The 24,523-nt window shown below is 42.0% G+C and overlaps 1 protein-coding gene across 6 annotated transcripts in view; it reads left to right on the top strand.

Moving 5' to 3' along the window:
* MYRIP (myosin VIIA and Rab interacting protein) overlaps nucleotides 1-24,523 on the top strand; it is a 159,589-nt gene that overhangs the window by 107,160 nt on the left and 27,906 nt on the right. For all 6 annotated transcript variants that reach the window (XM_035130386.2, XM_035130389.2, XM_035130390.2 and 3 more), the window contains 6 exons: nucleotides 5,171-5,307; nucleotides 8,715-8,798; nucleotides 9,596-9,693; nucleotides 10,821-10,901; nucleotides 13,377-13,529; nucleotides 21,970-22,147. In XM_035130386.2, the coding sequence (XP_034986277.1) occupies nucleotides 5,171-5,307; nucleotides 8,715-8,798; nucleotides 9,596-9,693; nucleotides 10,821-10,901; nucleotides 13,377-13,529; nucleotides 21,970-22,147 (731 nt within the window). The remainder of the gene's footprint in view (nucleotides 1-5,170; nucleotides 5,308-8,714; nucleotides 8,799-9,595; nucleotides 9,694-10,820; nucleotides 10,902-13,376; nucleotides 13,530-21,969; nucleotides 22,148-24,523) is intronic.

Raw genomic sequence — 24,523 nt, forward strand, 5'->3', positions numbered from 1 at the left:
CATAAACCTGTGTTTTGCAAAGGACCGACCTCCCAAATAGACCCTGTCATGCCTCAGACCCCCAGGAGGGGGCTGAGAGGGATACATGCCCAATGCCTTTGGCTTTCTACATCTGAAATCAACACAAGTTGTGGCCAATTTAAATTCCAGACAGTTGTCGTGTCCATTCGTTTTACCCCTTCCAGATCAGGCGGGGGACTCTGTGGCTGGGCATGCAACTGGCATTATACAGTCCAACCTTCTGGTCCCAGTCAGCAGCCTGGCCACTGAGTTCTGCACTGGCTGCAATTTATGAACTATCTTCAAAGGCAGCCCCACATATAATGGTTGGCAGTCATCTAACTTAGAGGCTACCATAGGATAGACAACAGAAACTGGATTATCCCTGTCTGGATAGTGTCACTGCTGGGCCACCAGCTGAAGCTGATATAAGGCACTCTGCCTTATATCTCCAGTGAGAACAGTGGAGCCAGATGTGTATCTGCTCCTTTAGGGTGTGTGCAATCCCATTCCAGAACAGGTTGAACCCCACTTATCTGCGTTGAGCTTGACTGTATTTGTTTATCCTTCTACTACTGTATGTTTACCAACAAATACACCTTTGGGTTTAATTGCTCTAAATGAGTCTTATTGAGCAAGATCAGAAATAATTCCACGTGTCTAGAACTCAGGTGCTAGCCAGAAAAACAGGCCCTAGGTGAGATTCAAAAGACAGTTCATAAAAAGGTGTGTGTGTGTGTGTGTGTGTGTGTGTGTGTGTGTGTGTGTGTGTCATAGACCTGTACCTAGGTTTTTACTCTTCTGTGTAATCCCTGATTTGGAAGTGGAATAGTCATAGATGTCTAGTGGTAGCAAACTCAGGGCTTACCCACAACTTACCTTTTGCCCCACTCTTTCTAGGCACAGGTCTGCACTGTAAAACTCTGTGTCTAAAGACCTCCCCCACCTTCCTTTTTGCTACAGAACTTTCCCTGCAGAAACCCGCTCTCTAAAGCTAAATCGAAGCAAACTGCTATCTGGGTTTTCTGTGGATTGCCATTTGCTCCAATTCAGCATTTTAGAATGGTTTTTTGGGGGGACGGGGAGCTCTGCGGCAAAAACAAAAGGGGGCACTCAGACACAGAGCTTTAAAAAGCTGACCGTGTCTGGAAAGTGTGGAGGAAAGTGTGTCTAAGTCCTCACTTCAAGAAATCCCAGAGCAGTTTTAGTTACAATTCACAACACTCTGTGTAAAAGTCAGGTGAGTTGGTTTTAAGTCATACATATAATTGTAGCAATTGGGGGAGCTGCATATTTTTAGTTTAAAGTGTTTGTGCTAACTAACTAAACAAATACAGCATGTGGAAACATAGATCTGTTAATATTTAATAGTTATTGTGGACAGGTAACCTGAAAGCAATGTTCTCCTTTATTCATGTCTAGTTCATTTGGGGGGCGGGTCAGGCATGCAGAACATATGCCAGTTTGATGTTCCAAATAATCTGTCAGCTTCCAGATTTTAAATATAGCTTTTTTCTGGTGTATACTTGCTACAAAGATATGCTACAAAGGTCCCTTAATCAACTGCCCTGCGCAGCAAAACAGAACATATGAGATAGAGCCGGTATATATTGTCTGCTTACTAAAGCACCATGATGGAGGGCTGTCTAGTTTGTATGTCTCCTGACTGTGTGACACCAAGCACTGAAATGGGAATGTAGCTAAAGTCCTTGGGGGTGTACCCCAAGAGCATTGGGGACCATGGATTAAGTCAAGACGGCATGATAGGAATGATTATTGAGGAGCATTCTGAAATAGTAGCAGGCAACATCAGTGAAGAGAGGTTTTCACAGGGTTTTATAAGCAAAACAAGGAAAAACTGAACCTGGGAGACTGAAAACCACATATATTTAATTTTCCATTTGAAACCCATTTACTCATTTTGTCTAGAAAGCTGTTCCTTCACAGGTGAGAAAACTGTAATGGACAGTTGTGTCTATTTTATGAAACTAATGAAACTGAGGTCTTTTAGCCCCTGGGACAAGACATCTTCCTTCCACCTGGTGTCAGCATTAGTTCAGCATCTAGCACTGCACCAGCCAGAGTGGAAAGACTGTAGCCAAGATACAGTGGTACCTCTACTTACGAATAACTCTACTTACGAATGTTTCTACTTACGAATGGAGCTCCGTCCGCCATCTTGGATGCGGTTTAGATAGGATTTTTTCTACTTACGAATTTTTAGATAGGGTTGCTTCAACTTATGAATTTTTTCTCCCAATGCATTCCTATGGGATTCGACTTACAATTTTTTTAAACTTACAAATGTGCATTCGGAACGCATTAAATTCGTAAGTAGAGGCACCACTGTACTGGTTTTCTGGCTTGCTCTTGACAGGTTTTTGCAATGTTTCCAAAATCAGATGAATTATTGGATCACGGTTAGTGAAATGAATAGGACTGTAGGTTTGTCCTAGAACCTGAATAATCTCAGAATAATAAACTTGTCTTTAAAATGATGATCTGGGAGAATTAAACTTGTTGTATATTTTGCAATATTTACAAATAAGCTTCTGATATAGGAGCATTTAATGTTGATTCCACTCACCCCTGTTCTCCAGGTTTCATCTGCAGGCATGAGAGCTTAAAGGTTTTAAAAAAGAAACCTGAAATTCTTCTGAGTTTCTAAAGCATGGGTAGGCAAACTAAGGTACGGGAGCTGGAGCTGGCCCAATAGCCTTCTAAATCTGGCCCGCGGACAGTCCAGGAATCAGCATGTTTTTACATGAGTAGAATGTGTCCTTTTATTTAAAACGCATCTCTGAGTTGTTTGTTGGGGCATAGGAATTCATTCATTCCCCGGTCCCCTGCTGAAAAAGTTTAGGGTTAGCCCTTGAGTGCTTGCTGCATGCATTGCAAGTGTTTAGCTAGCTTACTAGGTCCAGTTCTAGCTAGTATGTGATGGTAGATTTTTTTTAAAAAAAATGCACTACTGTGTTGGGATTTTTCAGTGAGTGGAAAATAGTGGAAGATATCAAAGATCAAATGAATATAGCAGATGGAACAGAGCACTGAACAATGTCTGATGCAGAGGGATTGTGCCTGAGCAGTGGTTTTTGAGGGGGGGTGTTATAAGCATATCATCTATTTTAATCTGTGAAATGTTGGAAGCTTGCAAGAAATGTTGCCAGTATCTTCAGATTCTCATTAATATCTTTGTCTGTGGAAGCTGGTCCACTAGGCCAGTTGGGACACAGCCCTTCCAAGCAGAATGTCAAGCAACTATCACACACAAAGAAACACACACAGCAAAGCCACACATTCCTTCCTGTCCCCCACACATATTTTATACTTCTTGCCTGGAAATGCCATCACTCAATTTTTAAGGAGAATCCAGCCAACACACACACTCCAGTCTGCCCGTGCCATCCTATGGTCTTTTCCAGAGAAGATTTGGGGCCATTTTTAAAATGCAACTGTGGCATCCATTGTGGTCCTGGCAAAGTGCTAAGAAGTCTTTTAAAGGTTTTCATACCTTAAATTAGTTGTTTCTTCATTGCAGCTTTTACTGCTCAGTTTCAAGTGCATGGCTGATGAGTAGCTTCATCAGCCTGTAGGGAACCTGCCTCATATAACCAGCATGCATGAGTCTAATTCATGCATGAAGGGGTTAATGCCATAGAGTAAGCTGTCCTGCCAGGCTTCTCCTCTCACCTTGGAGGGAAATGGGCACCAGGTTCGACACCACTTCAATTCTGCACCAGGTCCTGGGCACCACTCAAGATTTAAGGCCAGGCTTGCTACCTACTGTTCTCATTTCAGAATGAAAGGCTTGTGTGGAAGCAACTCTCCTTCCTTCCTTCCTTCCTTCCTTCCTTCCTTCCTTCCTTCCTTCCTTCCTTCCTTCCTTCCTTCCTTCCTTTCTCTCTTCCCTTACTTTTCTTGCCTCTACACTCTCCCTTTGTGTGATCTCATCAGTTCATGGTTTGTACTAACACTTTTATATTGGGTTCGTTCATTTAACCACTCAGTTTTTCAGTACTTGAATATGGACTGAATCATCACATGGCACATAATTCTGATACCCAGTCACAATATTGCTTCTGTGGTTGTTTTTTTTAAACAAAAAAACCACCTGTTAATAGGATTTGACTGAATAATTACTTTACATAACACAATCTATGGCCTTGGGATTTCAGGCTGCGAACAATTAATATGGCTGTCCTTGTAGCACGGAAACTAAAAGAAAATAGCTATAGCCATTTCCCCCTTTAAAATGAGAGTGACAATGTTCTTTAAATGAGCATTTGTACTGCATGGAGAGAATTGGCATACACTGCAATATAGGTAATTGAAAGAAAATGATTCCATATATAGATCTGGAGGTGGAGTTTATTCAGTTTTCTACACACATTGAAAGGCTGCATTTGCAGAACACGGTTACTCGTGGTTTCCAAAATGCAGGTCAACATTAAAGGATTCTGAAACAAGCAGGCCGTGTCCTTATTTCTCTTTTGAATGGGCCCTTTATTGTAATACCTTCTACAGGCATTGCTCCTCCCCCCCCTCCAAATCCCTTCTATACAGTAGGAATCAGGAGGGACATTTGTGACTTAACATAATGTTAAGAGGCTGAAAAGCTTTAGAAGATTCATCACAATCTGTTAGGGAATTTATGCAGAAAAGATACACAGATTTAGACTTTAAAATTAATATATCGGAGAAATGTCATATTAAAAACTCACCAGAAGCATAGCAAAGTGAATTTCAAAATTGTTTCTGATCACCAGAGGAGATGGGATGGGATCAAGATACCATGAATCCAATTGTTCCGTGGGTTCCATTGTTATGAAAAGAATGTTTTCTCAAAACCTCTGTGAAACAGAGAGAAAAGAAGAATTCAAAGCACCTGAACAACAACTATAATTATTTGCTTGTGCAAACCTAAAACTATAATGTTATCTGTTTGTTGTAAGAGCATCAAAATGTGTTCAGTTTGCAAATTAGACAAATTACAACAAACAGCATGATAGAGAGCTAGGCTAAAACCAGGGGTGGTGATTAGAGTTTGTATATTTTACTTATTTTTTTCCCCAGCCCAGCCTTCCTAAAACTACTGAGAAATTGTTTTAAAAGAAACCCCAGCTTGGTTCTAAATTTTCTGAAATCTATCTTTCTTCCTTTCTTCCAGACTTTTAAGAGCTCAGTCGCTGGAATGGTACTACAATAATGTGAAAAGCCGCTTCAAGCGTTTTGGAAGTGCTAAAGTCCTGAAGAATTTATACAGAAAACATCGGCTGGAGACCGGAGCTTGTTCTGACATACTAGGTACAGAGGCAATGTCTTGTGGCACCTTAAAGCCTAACAGATTTATTGTAGCATAAATGTTCATGAGCACAAGTCCACTTTATCACATCTGTGCATACATGGGTATGGAGGGCAGCAATGCAAAGTATAAATCTGTGAGAATTCTTTGTAAAGCTTATGAATATTTATTTTGCTTTTCTTAACAGTAATAACTGGTGGCATTACCCTCGTTTTCTTATGCTAGTTGCTACCTGTAGTGGGATTGTAAACTATTGTCTGCATTCAGGATTAAAGCAAATAGAATAAAAGTTATTGATTAGGTCTGATTTATAAATTTCAAGCTGGTGTTTCTATTTGAAATTCCTCTGCTGGTGAATGACAGTTTTCAGGTCAGCAGTAGGGGTATTCCCGGAGACTGAAATGTTCTTCCGCTATTGCAGTTTCTGATGTCAGATTTGTGTCCGTTTACAGGCAACTCTTAATTTGCGCTTGTTTGATGCATGCACAACTGTGCGTGCCGTGTTTGACACCGGAAGAGGGTGGGTCGAGGCAGGGTGGGCTTATGCCCCACATAAATGGGGTGTGGGTGTGTTGCCTGTACTCATATGTGTAGAGACCAGCCTGCTCAGTGTATGCAGAAGAGCTTTGCTTGCAGATGAGAGCATGTATCACATTGGAAGGTGAGTGCAAACCTAATATTGTAGCTGACTTTAGTGTTGCCTGAGTGTATACAGGGACAGAAAGGTGCATCTAGGCTTGTTGCAGGATCTAGCCCAGGGGTCAGCAATGTTTTTTGAGGCCGGGCCGGTCCACTCCCCGGCAGACCTCTCAGTGGGCTGGAGCGTGCACACACACTATTTCTGGCGCTCTTCTGACCTGGAAGTTGGTCCCTGCGGCGAGAAAAAAATGGTGCCACGAGGAAAAAAGAAGCACAGAATCCCCACACCGATCCATGGAACGGCCGTGGGCCGGTTCCAGGAAGCTCATGGGCTGGAATCAGCCCATGGGCCTTAGGTTGTCAACCTCTGATCTAGCCTCTGTGTTTATCTTATGTGTCCTGTTGCTGGTCATCAGCTGTTTTAAATTAGTGGGCTATCTCTAGGCAAAGGTCGGTTTGCTATCCAAGGTCTGTGGGAGAAAAGTGTTATTATCCAGGAATATTGAAAATGCATTGGAGTGATTTTAGCTGTGAGCTGTATGGCACATGATATAGTATCCTGTCACTTTCTCTTCTGGATCTGTCTTGTAGTAAGTTATTACTGGCTCTTGATCTGTAATGTCTCATGTATATCAAGGCATGAATCTGTGTCCCAACAAAGCTGGGGAAAATGCAGTTGTACCATAAGACTTGGCAATAAACAGTGGGTTTTGTGGTGTGTTCTGGGTGGAAGCTAGAATTGTGCAAATATGTGTCATTGGTTTCTGGTCTAAGCAATGTTTATGTATGTCCCTTGTGTAGCTGCACAGTAGTGTCCAGAAGATGAATGCGCAGAATGAACTAGTTGGGCTGGAAACTTATAGAAGCCTCCTTGAAATTCCTCAAGGATTTTCTGCCCATGGGTGGTGCTGATGAAGATGTCGTCAGTGTATTTCAGGAAGGGGAGAGGCATTTGAAAGTACAGTTAAGGAAGGAGTGCGCATAATGTGAAGCCATGCAGGTGGTACCCATGGCAGCGCCATTGCCCATAATTAGCACGTACAGAAAAATTGCTATCAATTCTTAAGGGTGCCTCTATTTTAGCTTTGTTCTAATCCAATTAAAATCCTTACATCTAATTTTTAACCGACAATCAATATTATTATTATTTGCTTTTTGCAAGTACCATTCCTTATATGTTAGGTCATCTTAACAAACTTCTGCTGGAATATTTTTCTCCTTTTGTATTAATTCCCATCAGGGAATGTCTTTATGGATATGGAAAACATTATGTTGGTTAAAAAAACAAAAAAGCATTGAAAGATCTCTGAGCCAAAGGTGGCAGAAACCTATCCATCATATTTATTAGTACAATTACAGCAGAAACAAGGACCTCAATCTATTGTTTGTCTTTATATGAGCTTCCTCTGTAACCCAGGGGAAACCAACGGGGAGCCCTACAGAGGTTGTTGCAGTACAACTCCCATGATCCCTGATCGTCTGATCCCTGATCCAAAACATATGGAGGGGTACCATGTTGGCTACCACTCATGTAACCCAATTGGCTGCAAGGGAATCTTACAGGGTCCCAGAACTTATAATAGCCAACATTCATGCCTGAAGCCTGGGCTGTTGGCAATGAGAACACTAGCATGTCCAAAAACCCCTTTTGCTGCTTCCAAAACACATTCGAGAATAAGCCTGAGCTGTCATTGCTGAGGAAGTTCTGGCCTCTGACAGCACTGAACTGTGAAGTATCCTTTGTGTCTGGATAGAGCCCCTTCCAGGAAAGTGATGAACAGAAAGGGGGGAATCAAAGAGAAATAAAACATGAAAGTTTGAAATTATTTGGGGTGGCGGATGAGTATTCCTCTTTGGTCAGAGTAATTTAGGAACATCTAAATCAGGCATCCCCAAACTGCGGTCCTCCAGATGTTTTGGCCTACAACCCCCATGATCCCTAGCTTACAGGACCAGTGGTCAGGGAAGATGGGAATTGTAGTCCAAAACATCTGGAGGGCCGAAGTTTGGGGATGCCTGATCTAGATCTACCTACCTACCTACCTACATCAGGAAGGAAATGACAAATGACGCAAGAGCTGAGCAAGGCTGCCTCTTAGCTGCTTAGCATTCTCTCCTCCTCTCCCATCAGGTGCGATGGAAACGTTGCTACTAATTCTATTATGATGTCCATGGCAGAAAACCGGCTTATTAACCATACTGATAAAACAACTCCTCTCTTTTTCCATCACTGGCAACTGGTGTTTGTCTCTTTCCACTCCCCTGTGACTGTGAGATAGTCCTCTTGTCCCATTTGATACAGAAGCAGGATTAATTTTCCTTTTCTTTTATGAAATGATGCCCTTTGAAATCTGTGATCTATTTCAAGTCCAAAATGTCACATTCAAAGCAAGTCCTCTGCACTGGCATTCTGCGTGCAATCTCTACTTATTGTTAACTTCATAGTTCTCTCTCTTACTCCAGCAGCCATTGTCTGAATCCAGGGATTAGCCAGGTGTGGTAAATTTTTCTCCTTTGGAAGAAATATTTTTGAAAAATGAAGCACAATAGCTTCTTTTTAAAAAGTATTTATTTTTCAGCCACATGTCTTTTCTGTTAAGGATATTTCACACACACACACACACACACCATCATTTGCTTGTTTTTGTAATGGTGGTGCATTTAGAAATAACGGCCACATTCTAGAGGGAACCCTTTTCTTCTGAAGTTATATATGGCATTAGTGAATGGCAGTGACGGTGACGATGACAATGATGTTCTTTTTGAGTAGAAGCCGGAAGCTTCTGTGAGGGAACGATAGAAAATGAAGGAAGCATTTGTGGCAGTGACTCTACTTTCTACAGACAGACAGAAGGTAATTACATTCAAAAGTGCATGTGTTTTACTATAACTAAATTGTTAAATTGAGTTACTGGATTAAATGACCTGGACCATAGATGGATCTCCTCCATATGATAATAGTGCCTAAAGATGAAAAAACTTAGGGCTCCTCAACACATCCTGTCTATTGTGCATTCATCCTGATATGCTTTCAGAGTATTTATACTTCACACCAATCATTTGTTCATCCCCCACTTTTCACCCCACACCTTTCCCTGTCACTTTCCTAACTTTGTGTATCTTTAAGTATACTTTTTGCGGTAGTGCAGGTGTGGGGAACCTCTGCCCCTCCGGCTGTTGCTGATCTGCAGCTCGCATCAGTCCCAGCAAACATGACCAATGGCCAGGGATGATGGGAGTTATAGCTCAACAACAGTGTGCTACAGGCATATTTGTGGTATTCTATCCTCATATCTTTTTGTCATGACTATAACAGGGGTTTTGCCACATCCAATAGCCCCGCAGCAGGAGTAGCTAAGACGAGGGATTGCTCTTGTTATATATCATATGTAAAGTATTTACCAGTATTTGCCTTCCTTTGTAGTCAATTGGAGCTATTTGCCCTGCAAGCAAATTCTGCTTCCTACCTGAAACACAATGCAGTCTTATCTGCACAGACTGATAATTTTTGGAAGGGAAATGGTGAATGGATGTATTTTTCCTAGAAAGAGAGGGGTTCTGGAAAACAGGCATTTCTTGCCACTGCCCCCCTTCACTGACCTCCTCCCGTTCCATAAATGTTAAACATGCTTTAATGCATCCTTTGCTTAGGACACAGCATGATGGACACCCTTGCTGTGGCCTTGCGTGTTGCAGAAGAAGCAATAGAAGAAGCTATTTCTAAGGCAGAGATGTACGGAGACAGCTTGGTAAGAATACTGTAATTACATCCATAATTTTGATAATGATATTTCCACTTTCTCCCCCCCCCCCAAAAAAAAGATAGCTCCTGCTTAATTAGCAGGAGCAGTGTAGTCAGAGAACACTCTGATCTTTACCATCATAGGATATTCTATTGCATTTTTTAAAAGCTCTGCAGTGTAGTTATATCCTCATTATTGCACCAAGAAGGGGACACAAGTGGTGCTGTGGTCTAAACCACTGAGCTTCTGGGACTGGCTGATTCGAAGGTTGGTGGTTCGAATCCCCATGAGGGGGTGAGCTCCTGTTGCTCTGTCCCAGTTTCTGCCAATGTAGCAGTTCAAAAGCACACCAGTGCAAGTAGATAAATAGGTACTACTGTGGTGGGAAGGTAAATGGCATTTCCATGCACTCTGGCACTCGTCGTGGTCCTCCATGTGCCAGAAGCGGTTTAGTCATGCTGGTCACATGATCTGGAAAGCTGTCTGTGGACAAACGCTGGCTCCCTCAGCCTGAAAAGCGAGATGAGCGACGCACCCCATAGTCGCCTTTGACTGGACTTATCCGTCCAGGGGTCCTTTACCTTTTATTGCACCAAGAATGGTGATAATAACTTACTTTTAAGTCTACCCCCAACCCACCCCCCAAGCAACAGATTACCACCTACTGCACAACTCCCCCAGCCAACACAACTCTTCAAATGCCACCATAGGCAGCTTGGCTTGGCAAGCCCTAGGCTTGCCTGAGTTTAGGAGATGGCAAAGGCGCTGGAGACTTTCCGCTGGCAACATTTCCTATTGCTTGTTTGGAGGGTTTGTGACTGGTTTGCCAAGTGATAGCATCATCTTCGATCAAACCAAAGGCTGATCTAGTCTGTCGTCATCTTTCCTATGACACCTAGCCAGATACATTTGAGAAGTCCAAAGTATGAAAGCAGTCGGTCCACTCCCTGTAACCTTTCCAGAGGATATTAAAATTAGTCCTCCTAAGTTCAGAAATTAATGAAAGGCGCAAAGTAGAAGGGCCATGGTGTTTCTCAGCTTTGTCAACAGCTGTCAGTTTTTTCTTCATTGGCATTCTGTGCATTTTTAGAGTTGCTTTATGCAATACTTACCCGTGCATGCCTTTTGTGCAGGACAAACAGGATGAAGCTTGTTACTTACGGGACCATAAGGAGGAGCTGATAGAAGAGCTTGCAACCACCATTGTCCAGAAGGTATGACTCAAGACTTCGCTACTAGGTGATTTGACTACTAGGAATGATAACGTATAGAAACTTTTGAACAGTAATCGGTATGTTTGTAGAATTTTCTAACCGTCATGCCAGCATTTATTTATTTTTTAATGTAATCCTAGGCATGGAAGGTGGAAGTTTTCATCAGGGCAACAATACATGGGGAAGTGAGTTTTGACACTTGCCTCTCCAGCCATGATCCCAACAAAAAAGCACCCCACCTGTCTAAAGTTAGCTTAGGGGGGCTCCCATTGGCCCTAACTCTAGATTCGTGGCAACTTTCATTAGGATCACAGCTTCAGAAAGAATGGTTAGAGCTACACTCCCCACATGCTGGTGTCCTAGTGAAAATTGCCCCCACCCAACAGGTTGGTTTACATTTCTAAAAAACCCTAACATGGCCCCTAGCCATGCAATTAATGTAACTCATAATATGATCCACAGTGGCCAAATACTTGGGACAAGTCTGACTGAACACAGGCTGGAGCCTACTTGAAGACCTGCTCGGTGGCAGTGCGGGCAGCAAAAACAAAACAAAAAACCCCCAACATTTCTCTCTGCCTCCATTGCATCAGCAAGCAACCACCCAGCAGAGCTGTTTTGAGTAGTCAGAGATCTTTTATACTCTGGAGGAGAAATTCTACTACTCAACAGCCCTCTTTGGACAATTTGCTCAGCACTTTGCTGACAAAATCGCTCGGATCCGTTCCGACTTGGATGCTAGTATAGTTGACACTGGTCAAGTGGATGGAACTTTGGCCCCTGCTTGTCCAATGATAATGGATGGGTCTTTTTTCCCAATTTGCACAGCCCAAGGATGTGGAGCAGATCCCTGGAAATATGAGAGCTACCAAAGATGTGCTAGATCTTTGCCCTTCCTGGCTCAATTAAAAAGGCCAGTGGGGGACTGGCTGAGTGGATCAAGGGAGTGGTCCATGCCTCCTTACAGCAAGGCAAGGTTCCAGCAAGCCATGTGGTGGTTCTAGGAGTTGCTTCCCCTGTCATTAGCCTGAGTACTTAAAGCTGCAGTAGTCAGAATAAAAATAATTCTGTTACAACTCCATAGCTCGCCCTCCTCTAATGGAAATCCCCTTTACATAGTAAACTACAGTGTAAACATACCACTCAGAAGGAGCAGGTATGTTGTGCTATTTATTGGGCAAACAAGGGTTTTCCCCACCTCAACCCATTATTCTTCCCAATGGTATTGTGGTGGTGGTGCTTGTGGGCTGTTGTTGTTGTTTTGCACGAGTTGGTTCATCTATTTGATTACTTTCACCCCCATGTTCTGATAGTAAAAAAAAACTATTTCCCTCTCTTGTCGTTTACACTGGGGACAACCAGATTATTTTGTACTGTAGGATCCCTCCATTCGCTAGAACGTATTATTAGTTCAGAGTGTATTTTGCTGTGTTTCCCTAACCTCTTCATGGACTGTTTGGTTCTATATATGAAATCAGTGCTGCATTGCAATAAGGGCTTATAGCTGTGTAGATCAACATGCACTTGGATTTAGTAAGGCAGTATAGATGAAACCCAGTGAGAAATGTATCACTCAGCAGAGGGATATGCCTCTTCGTTGCATGTGAAAACAACAGTCTTCTCTTAACAAGAGAAAGCATGGGGGAAATACCAGTTTCTTAAACTGCTTCTTCGTTCTTTTCCCCCAGGTAAAATGCAATATGTCATAGAGCACCATGATCTCTATTAAACTGAAGTGCTGTAGGTCTGCTAAGCTAGGGCCAGAGAAAAGCACTGAACATGCTGTGCTAATAGCCCTCCCTTATTTAGATCATTCACATAACTTCAGTACCTTTAATACTTCTTTAAAATGCCTCTAGTAGATCTGTATTAGTGGCTAAGGGCTTTTCCACACTTCTGCTTGTCCCTCTGCTTCTCCCCCCCCCCCCCCCCGGGAAAACCCTCTTTCATGCTGAATTGGAGCAAACATCAGTTGGGTTTTCCATGGATTGATGTTTGCTCCAATTCAGCAGTAAAGAGCAGGTTTTCCTGGGAAAAGCAGTCGGGCAAATGGAACCCAGACTTTCTAGGCATGGGACAAGTGTGCACAAGCCCTGGACTGCACAGCACATAATGAGCACCTAATGTCTTAGCCCACTTCCTATGTTTTGCTAATTCTCGCACCGTGAGGTTAATTTCTAGAAGGATAAGATTTTCTAATGCAAATAGAAGTACTTGTGTGTGTGTGTGTGTGTGTACACATACCCTGTTGTTATAATTCACTCTTGGGCTTTTTATAAGTACAGTGAATTCAGATAACAGAACTGCACACAACCTGCCCAAATATCAACCTATCAGGAGTTACAGGAAAAGAGGAAGCCATGTTAAGGCTTCTGTCTCACATCTTGATGACTCAGTCCCAAATCAGTTTGGTATGGCTCCCGTAGCAATGCTCTGCACTGAACCCTTCCTTGTTTCCTTTTCGATGTGCTGCAGATCATAAGGAAGCAGAAAACCAAACGTGAGCAGGTGGAGGCTGGTTTCGAATGGCCGCAGTCCAGGAGCAGCAGCGGCCTCACATCTGCTACTGTCTCAGATCAGAGCATGCTGACTTTCCCGGGGAGTCGCAGAGGATCGTACACATTATGGGTGAGCTACCAGATCTGACCCCTCACACTTTGCTCAGCTGCTTGAAAGCTGATACATAGGAACAAGGAAGGTACATGGATGCTGGGATGTCAAGTAATATAACTATAGGAAGCTGGCATCATAACTTAAGAGCTGTTTCATACAAAGGGTAGTGAACTCGGTTCCAATTTTGCTCATAAACCAAGAGTCAAACCACTGGAAACAACAGAATTGGACAGGAGTACTTAATGGCAAGGAAAGCCGAGCAGCACTGAAAGCCTTTGTATTCGTAGCTGAGGATATAGATTTTTACTGGCATCAAGCCTCAATTTGGCTTTGAGAACAGTGAGGCTTAGTGTAAAGCACTTCCACTTTGCGAGCTGATGTGTTGTTGCACTCCCTTTTCTCAGAACTTAAGGTGTCAGTTCAACATTCAATTTAAAATGCTGGCTTTTAAAATTGCTTCTTTGCTGTCTTTCCCCAGGTAAATTTAACAGCCACTTATATATCATGTTATATTTAAGACTGTTCCCACATCCCCTGGGTTCTTTTCTCAGCATAAAGCCTTTATAGCCTGCTAGACTGTTGCAGGAAATCTGACAAACACTAGTAAAGTGTGATGTGATGCAGGATTGGCAAGGGAAAAGCAAAATAAAAGGAAGTCTTTTGTGGTGTGTTTTATGTTGCCAAAAAGTACGGTAATAATAATGACTAAATACTTTCACAGTCCCTCATGTTTATTTATAAATGACAAAATGTATAACCCATGCTTTCTCCTCCAAACTGAGATTGCAGTTGACCCTTTCTTCGCCAGAGCACAAGTTTTTCTTATAAACTGGTTATACCACAGCAATGCCTCAAAACATGTGGACATTTCGGTAATGCTATTATCACTGGCAGATAATTGTTTAGACTCCATTGAACATAGCAGGACAAAGTACAGCTGTTCTGATAACTTCTGCCTCTTTCAGCCATTCATGGCAGGGAGGGGCGAAAAGCAAACTCTCCACAGAAGGGGGAGACTTTGGAAGAATTTTGGTAAAATGTTCAGACGGTGGCTCAGAGGGTACTGAAGCCTTATCTTAAGAATAAATGTTAGGGGTGTGGATGTTCTTTTTATAAAGAACTTTTTATAAAACTAACATAAGAACATGAAAAGTGCTCTGCTGGCCCAAAGTCCATCGAGTCCAGTATCTTGTTCTCACAGTGTCTAAACAGGTGCTTGCGGGAAGCCCACAAACAGCATGGGGGAACGACAGCAGTCTCCCCACTTGTGATTTCCAGCAAAATATCCTAAGCATTTGCTTTGCTTTTTCTCATGTAAATGGGACTTACTTCCACATAGTTCTACAGAACTTTGTTCCGTGCACATGAATTTGCACGTTCAATGGAGACTGTTTATTCCTTCTGTCTAGAACCCTCTTGTTAAGTAGCCCATGGTATAAATGATATGTGGGATAGCTCAGTTGGTAGGACATCTCAGGGTTGAGGGTTTGAGCCCCACACTGGGCAAAACGATCCCTGCATTGCAGGGGGTTGGACTAGATGACCCGCGTAGTCCCTGCAGCTGTACAATTCCATAAGGAGAGAAATAAAAAGAGCCAGTGTAATATAGTGGTAAAATGTCAGACTAGGACCTGAGAAATCAGTGTTTAAATCCCCGCTCAGTCATAAAGTTCACTGGGTGACCTTGGACCTTGGGCATAACCTACCTTACAGGGCTGTTGTAGGGATTAAATGAAGAGTGGTAGAATGATGTACACCCTTCCCTTTTTTGCTCCACTGCTTTCCTCAGGAAAACTCGCTCTTTAACTCTGAATCAGAACAAATGGCAATTTGGATTTCCTGTGGATTGCTGTTTGCTCCGATTCAGCAGTATAGAACAGGTTTTCACAGAGAAAGTGCCAGGGGGGGGGAGTATGCACCTGTGTCTAGGAATGCAGCACAAAAGGAAGTCTGGATGGGCCCTTAGACCAGAGTTTCCCAAACTTGGGTCTCCAGCTGTTTTGGGGCTACAGTTCCCATCATCCCTGACCACTGGTCCTGCTAGCTAGGGATGATGGGAGTTGTAGTCCAAAAGCAGCTGGCGACCCAAGTTTGAGAAACACTGCCTTCAACGCAACAGCTAATGGAAAGCCAGAAGGTTGTGAAATGGCAGGAACATGGCAGAGAAAAATCAATGATCTCTGCAGGGAAAGCCTTGATTGTCATAGGCCAAAAGAAGAAACAAGGCATGTTGTCAGTTTCTCTTACTGACGCTTCAGTTTGTATTTATTTATTTCCGTGAAACAGCATGTTATCTCCACTCATTGTCAGAGATCTTAAAACTTTTAAGGCTTAATTAAAAATCTGTGATAACTAAAGTCTGCTGTACTGAAGTATTTAGCAAGGTATTTTTAGTTCTTTGCCTTTGTGTGGTTGTTCACATAAAAGCATTTTTTTTAAAAAAAGGAAGCCTATAGGCTTTTTCTGTCAAAGAAGCAGGGAATGTGCTCTGATTAGCTGTGATGGGCGCTGTTCTGAGTGCAACACGTCAGGAAGGAACCGGAATGGAAACTGAAGGACTTTTAAAAGCACACCCGACAGCAAGTGAGGAAACAAAAGCAAACCTAGTATTGTTAACAAGGGAAGTGCTGATTTGAAGGCTGTGCCCAGCTGGTGTCTGATACTTAGTTTCACTGGAGCATAAGGTCAAGTTCTGGCCTGCTTATAAAGGTGGTACTCCAGTGAACACCTGGTGACAACTTCTTTCTGTGAATATGGTATACTTTTATGGCTGAGATCTAGTGATCTTGAACATCTGTCTTGCCAACCGTGGAGCATCTGATTCTTCTGGATTCACCAGTTCCATCATTATTCCAAATTTTAATTGCCCCATTTACCAATGCAAAACAATTTCAATAACACAATTCCCCAGTGTTTTGCAAAGCATAACTAATCATCATTAAGAAGCACTTAGCAGTCTTCTGTTGAGAGAGGTTATGTACATAGGTATAAAACGTTACACACTATTCGCACCGAGAGGTCGATCCTCTTCAAAACATTCTGCCAATTAAAGCATCAAATGTGCTGTTCAGAAATGGAAAACTCCCCAATAAGCCTGCATTTAATTCTGCCCTTGCATCACAATCCACAAATGAGTTCAGCCGAACTACTTGGTTGTAAGCTGATTAAGGGCAACAGAGAAGTAGGCTTAAACATCAGCTTAGTTTAATTGCAGGGTGCTCTGATACATTACAGTATATGGGTTTATTGGGGGGCAGGATTTAAAATTAAGCAAATAAGCATTTTCAGATTTGATTTGTAATACCATATGCATGAGATAATATTATGCAAAAGAACACCTGACACCTTCATTTAAATTCAGAGACCAGACCTCAAGCAGAACCTTGTCCGTAAACAATATATTTGTTCCACATATTTATTTTCAATTGGAAACATACCGTTAGATTTTTTTCATGAATAATTTTTAGTTTACAAATAAGTACACGCTGAGTTCATTACCAGAACTTTATTAGCATTTGATGTTCAAGCTATATTCATTAGCTATGACTTCACACATAGGCTCCAGTGCTTCTAACCCTGACATCGCACACTAACATAGCATGAAAAATTCTGTTGAGTAATAGGTTCATTTACATTAATGGCTATTTTAGTGCCATTGACTATGGAACAGAAACAAATATTCACAGCAAAGCGTGAATTCATATTGTGCATGCTGTGAATTCAGATGCGAATATTTGTAAATAGAAAGTAATATTTTTCAGTTATATATGCACATTTTAAAAGCATGATTAGTTTCAGCCTTGCTTGGTTTCCATGGAATTAGAATTTTAACCGATGAGATTAAAAGTGGATGAAATGTGGCAAATACATTGCTATTAAAACGTATGAAAATAAAATGTTTGTGCCACGTTGAGCTCCTTGGGGGAAATCTGTGATATAAATGCAATATTTTAGTACAGCATTCCAGGCTATTAATTTTTTAACTGATCTAGTTACACTAATGTGAAACATTGCTGCCACAGAGTTTATAGATATAGAAAAAGTAAGAAGAAGAAGAAGAGTATTCTCCAGAAAGGAGTGCTAAACTTCTGCCTGGGAGATTGTTCTTAAGATCTCTGCTCTTCAGTGGAGTCTTCTATGACATTTTCCTTGTCAGAATATAATGTATTTTAAAATACTTGAAATCAATATCATTTTGGCTGCAAAGACATAGATCATGATGAAATGGAATGTATTATCAGCCTCATTCATGCAGTGTGCATTTCATCATTGCCCCAAGTCATGCTTTTATTAACAGGGAGATTAATATGTCTGGGGGGCGGTGCTAGTCTCTCCTAAACCACTGAGTCTCTTGGGCTTGCCAGTCAGAAGGTCGGTGGTTCGAATCCCCACAAAGAAGTGAGCTCCTGTTGCTTTGTCCCAGCTCCTGCCCACCTAGAAGTTCAAAAGCACACCAGTGCAAGTAGATAAATAGGTACCGCTGCGCCGGGAAGGTAAACGGCGTTTCCATACACTCTGGCATTTGTCACGATCCTCCATGTGGCAGTAGCAGTTTAGTCATGCTGGTCACATGACCCAGAAAGCTGTCTGTGGACAAATGCCGGCTCCCTCTGCCTGAAAGCGAGATGAGTGCTGCATAGTCACCTTTGAGTGGACTTAACCTTCCAGGGGTCTTTTACCTTTTTACCTAGGCTCTCCTGCTTTCCTCATAGAAAAAGTGATGCTTACATGGGGCTGGATCCAGACTAAGTTGAGTTTAAATCTCATCACAATCAAATATTTGAAGTCCAATGTATTTCATTGGAAGCTAAGTTGGACAAACTTAGGTAAAGGGACCCCTCACCATTAGGTTCAGTCGCAGATGACTCTTGGGTTGCGCGCTCATCTCACTTTATTGGCCGAGGGAGCCAGCGTACAGCTTCTGGGTCATGTGGCCAGCATGACTAAGCCACTTCTGGAGAAACCAGAGCAGCACACAGAAACACCGTTTACCTTCCCGCCAGAGCTATTTATCTACTTGCACTTTGACGTGCTTTCGAACTGCTAGGTGGGCAGGAGCAGGGACCAAGCAACGGGATTCAAACCGCCAACCTTCTGATCAGCAAGCCCTAGCCTCTGTGGTTTAGACCACAGTGCCACCTGTGTCCCATTCCATTCCTAGCAGTAGTCAAATGCACAAATGGTTGCCTAATAATGTTTGTCTACTTGTTTCACCTTATTTCTATCTAGCAATACTCAAAATATTTTTACTTTCTTTTTCTTTTTTGTCTCGGGCAGTCCACTGTGACATGGCTGGCGTAGATTATAAATAGCTTGCATGGGGGGGGGAGTAATTTATTTGCTTCTGCTGCCACCTGCTGAGGTACCTTTTCACTGCAATGAACACTGAAATAAATGAATTGAGAGAAAATTGTTTGCAGAGTAGTTTGTGGGTAGATAATACTTTAGTTTTCTTACAAATTTAGAAAACATTTCCTGCAGATATATAAGTAATCTACTTCCTGACTTTTAAAAAATATCTTAAATTGTAATTCTGCCAAGAATAGCAGTACTGCAGATATAGCAGTAGTTCTCTTTTTTGGCTGAAACAGACAAACAAACTGCATCTTACAGTTTGATGTATAAACTATAAAGAGACTGTGGTTTAGACTGATCTTCAGATAATCTGTTTTTGCTAGATCATTATTGCACTACGTGGACTTTTATTTGCTTGAAACAATTTTCAAACAACAGGCAAGTAGAACAGGCAAGGAATGTGCCCCTCCCCTCTAGCAGCCCCCCATCACCCCCTTAAAGTATGTTCTGAAAGGTTGAGGAATAACATGACAGATCATGTAGGAAGCTTGTGGCAAAAATAGCCTCCTTCCCCATTCCACCTATGGGAGTCTCCACTAGATCGAAGAGTCTTCGGCCAGCAGAGGGACACCACTGGATAAAATCCATTATATATGCTCAAAACTTGGGACACCACTGGATAAAGGGACACCACTGGGACACCACTGGATAAAATCCATTATATATGCTCAAAACTTGTCAAAAAATGTTTTTGAAGTGAAACAGGCACACTGGAACCTTAAAACAAATGCTTATTTGTTTTCCCCTGCTGCCAGCTGACGGAGGCCAATTTTAGCATTAGCTTTTCAGCGCCAGCCATCCTAATACCTTACGTTTTCAAGCTTCAAGTTGCCTGTGGGTTAGGTATTCTGCGAGGGCACAGAGAAACGCACCTTTAAGGCTACTTGCATTGAAAATCCCTGGCGAGTTTAGCTGGCTCAAGTTGCAACCTTCTCTGGAGGGCTGCAGAATGAGGTGCGGTGGAGATAATGTTAACTGGCATTTCCCAAATGCAACCTTTAATTGAGCAAGAGCAGCTTCAGTTGGCCTGTGCTTTACATTAGGTCACCTGGAGGCAATTTGCTCATCATTGTGTGGCCTCTGGCTATCCAGTGTGTCAGAACTAATAGAAATGTATCCCGGTTACCCTCTGACAATCGTTGACCTCCGTTTCTTTCAAGTTCACCTACTGTCACTATTCACCAACTGCATTTCTGCAGATGTCTTGTAACTGCCCCAAGCAATCAGGTATCTTTGCAGGGGCCATAGCCACTGGGTGCCTGTGGTGTCATTGGAGAATCTGTCTCTCCCAATAATACCCTATGCTTCTTTCCAAAGTGTTCAATTTTAATTAAACTGTGTCTCTTTTCTTTTACAGAGGCAGTGTTAAGGGGAAATGTTATTCAGTAGCTCAGCAAGAACTAACTTGCTTCAATGTCAAATGTAGCTTTATGCTATCAAAATTGATTAACTTTATTACAGTGCTTGGGTTTAGATATTATATTTGTTACTGGTTGTTTTTGTTGACTTGCCAAAGCCCGCCATTGCCACTACCACCAAAATGTAGCTTTATTACTTTCCCCGCCTTTTCTTTGCAAACTTATCCTGTGCATGGTTACTCAGAAGTAATTGTCACAAAGTTCAATGAAACTTACTCCCAGTTGTGCGCGCATAAAATTTCAGGCATACAAAAATGTGTATGGTCAAAACCCACTTGGTTCAATGGCAGGTGGGATTGACAACAGCATTCCCCCACCCCAAAGATAAAATTTTCGTAGGTTCCTCAATGAGCAAACCACCCATTGAATGAGAGCTTTAGATAGTCTTCCGGGCAGAATGAAAATAATTAGCAGTTAACTGCCTCACATTAAATGATTGTCTGAATAAGACGTAGAAATAACCGAACCCCCTGCACAGACAGCCAAAGAGCACTCTCAGAAGTCAAATGTTGTAGCTAAATGCCTACCTTTTAAGAGGTCTGAATGCCTCAAGCTGTAATGCCTCTCTAGCAAATTCATCCCTTTCCCCTCCTTCTATTTCCTTCCTACAGTATATTGAACATGATTGATTGCTTTCCTTTATGTCTACTGCTTTCTCACTTACTAGTGCTTGCACCAGTGATCCTGACTTTTAACAATTTCAATTACCCCGTGGGTTATCAGAATAAAACACAATCTGATTATCTAGCCTAAAACCCCAAGCAAAACTGACATCAGCAGTGAGAAATAGCCTTACAAGGGCTTTTTGAGGATGCAATCAGCACCATCTCGTCTAAATCTCTCCAGGAACATGGAGTAAATGGAATTGTGGAGAGATTGTGTGTGGGGCAGGTGTGTGTGTGTGATGTGGGTTGATTTGGCAGGAAAATAATATTCAGCTGCTTTTGACAATTTCTTTGCATTCAAATGCAGACATCATCATTTTGAGCATGACCAATACAATTGCTTTCCTTTCAGTTTTGTATAACTCCCATCTTTCTTTAAGAACTTTTACCAACCACAGGAGGGGAGAGTGCTCTTGTGCTCAATTCATCCTTATGAGGATGAAAGGGAAGATATGAGGAGGCTGTGTATGCTGATTATGATCAGCATGAACAACTACTTCATTAGAAAATACTGAAATATAAAGCAGTAACACTGAGGCCATGTCAAGGGGAGGGATGTCTTCTGTTTGGGAAAGCATAAAGCAGTACATTCCTGAAAGGAACTTAGTTACCCTGTAGGTTTGTTTTCTGTTAATTACTACTCCATATATCAGGCGCCCCCAAACTTCGGCCCTCCAGATGGTTTGGACTACAATTCCCATCATCCCTGACCACTGGTCCTGTTGGCTAGGGATCATGGGAGCTGTCGGCCAAAACATCTGGAGGGCCGCAGTTTGGGGATGCCTGCCATATATAATGGCATGACCTTAGTAATTAACTCGCATGCATTTCTGAAAAGGAATTAGCAATGGAAGGATTGAAGAGTTTACCTCTTGACATGGAAGTAACGAAATTCTGTTCTCTTTCCCTCCAGTGATTTGCACTTATTTCAGTGCTACTCTCGCAAGTAACTAACGTTTAACATCTCCATAGCTGGCTTCTGCTAAATATATCGTTCTCCATATTTCCCTTTAACAGCGGTCTCAGTCTGCATTCTCTCTGACCAACGAAGACGCATCAAGCAGAGACAGGGACCGCGCATCTTCTGTGCCCGAATCTCTCTGGAGACAACCCAAGGGCCTGAGCGGAAAGCAGAAAGAGGACAGGCTTTCTGCATTGCCCAGCTGGAAGAGCGTGGACCAACTAAACGAACCAAGTAAAGGACTGTGAAACCTGCCTAACATTTCTGTATTCTGTGTGAAAGTAGCTACTTCTCCCTAAGGTTTTAGGCTGAACCCAAGAAGAAGAAGAACTTCTTACAGGGGTACAATAGAGAAACAGTCACCCACAAATTGATTGACTGGGCTGTTGCTCTTGAAACTTCTGCTCATAATAACCACCCATCTTTGATTAGGAAGAAAAGATATAGTAATTTGACAAAAGATCCCGACTCGCTGACCTATTTCACATGACCCATGGCTTAGCAAAGACTGTGCCAACATGCAGCCACGTGCCAAGGCAAAACCTTAGCTTGGTGTAACAGTAAAAAGAGCTAGAGATAAACAAGATGGATGCGAGTTTTTCTCTGGGAACCTGCACATTTACACAGCCTTACCAAGGCATAGCTTGGCATACCATGCTATATAAACCTATTTTGGACAATCAAAACCTGTACGCTGCATAACAAGAGGTATCTGATCTCTTGCCATAGACACAAACATGTGATTTTAATGTCAGATGGAAAGGAGACCTCCTCAAAACATATAATCATGTTAAATTGTTATAAAAGCTATGTCTTACATGGGTTAAAGCTAAACTGCTTACCAGTGCTCAGTATTAGTCCCTGACATCTGGATTGTGTGTGGGTGTGTAATCACAACAAGTATATATTTATTATTTGCCAAAACAAAAAAACCCCAAAACCATCAAGATTAAGAAAATAAAAATAAAAAATATGGTGGTGAATAGCATATTAAAAACAAAAATCAACAATAAAATTACATTTCTAAATACAAAATATATCACAAATCAGTGAATCAGCTTTATACATAAACAAAGATGGATCACCCCTCAGCAAATGACTGAGTGAAGAGATCAGTTTCTAATATTCTAGGCGCCTGCCTTATGTTTTACACACTTAGTTCCTTATCCAACTAAGGATAAGTCCATGAAAGGCAGCTTCCAAGCATGCATGACCCTAGTTGGATCAGGACAGCTGTATCTAATAATAGTTTTTCTTAAACTGGCGACCTAATGCCCTGGTGGCAGAAGCCACCAGGCAGCTATTCCAGAAACCCAAGAAGGTAATTTGTGCACACATTTTGTGTGAGGTCGCTTGATTAAGCACTAGCAGATGATGCTTATGTGAACTTCACTAGTCAAGCACTGAATACTTAAAAAAATTCAGTCTTGGGAAAGACCTTGACCTCTTTAGCATGAAGGAATTATCTCCCAAGGCTTTTCACAGTGTCTTTAACATAAGCAGCAATTTGCAAGCATAGATAGGCTGCGGTAATTTAAATAAGAACCTGGCAGTTCTGCTTATTCACATTTTGTGCTTTCCCTGCTTTTAGCCGTGTTTTGCTCCAGCCTTCCCACAATAATTGTCGTTACTATATTGTAGATTTTATCTATTCATAATATATGCTGGGCTGAACAGATAGTGCTGCAAGTGAAATTATCTCAAGATTCAAGGAACTAATTTATGGTCATTAAACTACTGGGAACCCATGCTTTCACCTACCAAAACATAAAATCGCTACATTTAGCTGAATATGCACATAATAAGGCTATTTAAGGCTTGGACAGATAAAGCTTCTAGCTTTAGTATTTTCAAGGCCATCTAATCTGTCCACTTTGAAAGTCATTTATGGCAATATGAAACTGCAGCCCAGATGGTTGGTTCTTATAAAATGACACTATACAACAGATTTTCTTACGGTGTACTAGAAAGTGTATGTATATTCAGCGTGTTGCTTATTGTACAATAGCAATAATGAATATCACCCGATCTAGCAATGGTCCTCCATGCCTTAAGTTAATTTTCTGTACACATAATGCAAATCAGTGGTGCATCCTTTTATGAATTGGCACCTTGCTTAGAGTCATCACTGTCAGCAGGAACAGCTGGGCAAGAAGAAGTGTAAGTGCCAATCACACACACACATTCCAGGAAGCCTTTTTAAAATCACAGGTCCCAGTACATGTGCAGTGGTTATATGCACTGAAATATGTTTGCTGTCAGCACTAATATAATTTAAAACTTAAATATGCCACTGACTATGTTGATAGATGGGATTTGAACTGCTTATGTCCCTTGCCCTCTAAACAATTTCTAACAAATGCAGATGCATTGGATCAAACCCTGATTGGTCCACTTCTCATTACCTTATCATGAGACCTTGGATGCAAGTGTAAGAGAGACGGCTTGCAGAGAGCAGCCCACTCTGCTTACTTCTACCAGCTGGGAGAGCAGCAGCGAGAGCAGCAAGGCTGGGAGGGAAAACCAGGAACAGGAAGTGGTAAAGAAGGGTCCAGGGCTCTGCAGAGTCCTGGAGGCTCAGCTCCAGGCTGGGAGCAGGGAAGCAGGGGC

The sequence above is a fragment of the Zootoca vivipara genome, chromosome 12 (genome assembly GCF_963506605.1).
Source record: "Zootoca vivipara chromosome 12, rZooViv1.1, whole genome shotgun sequence".
Classification (NCBI taxonomy): Eukaryota; Metazoa; Chordata; class Lepidosauria; order Squamata; family Lacertidae; genus Zootoca; species Zootoca vivipara.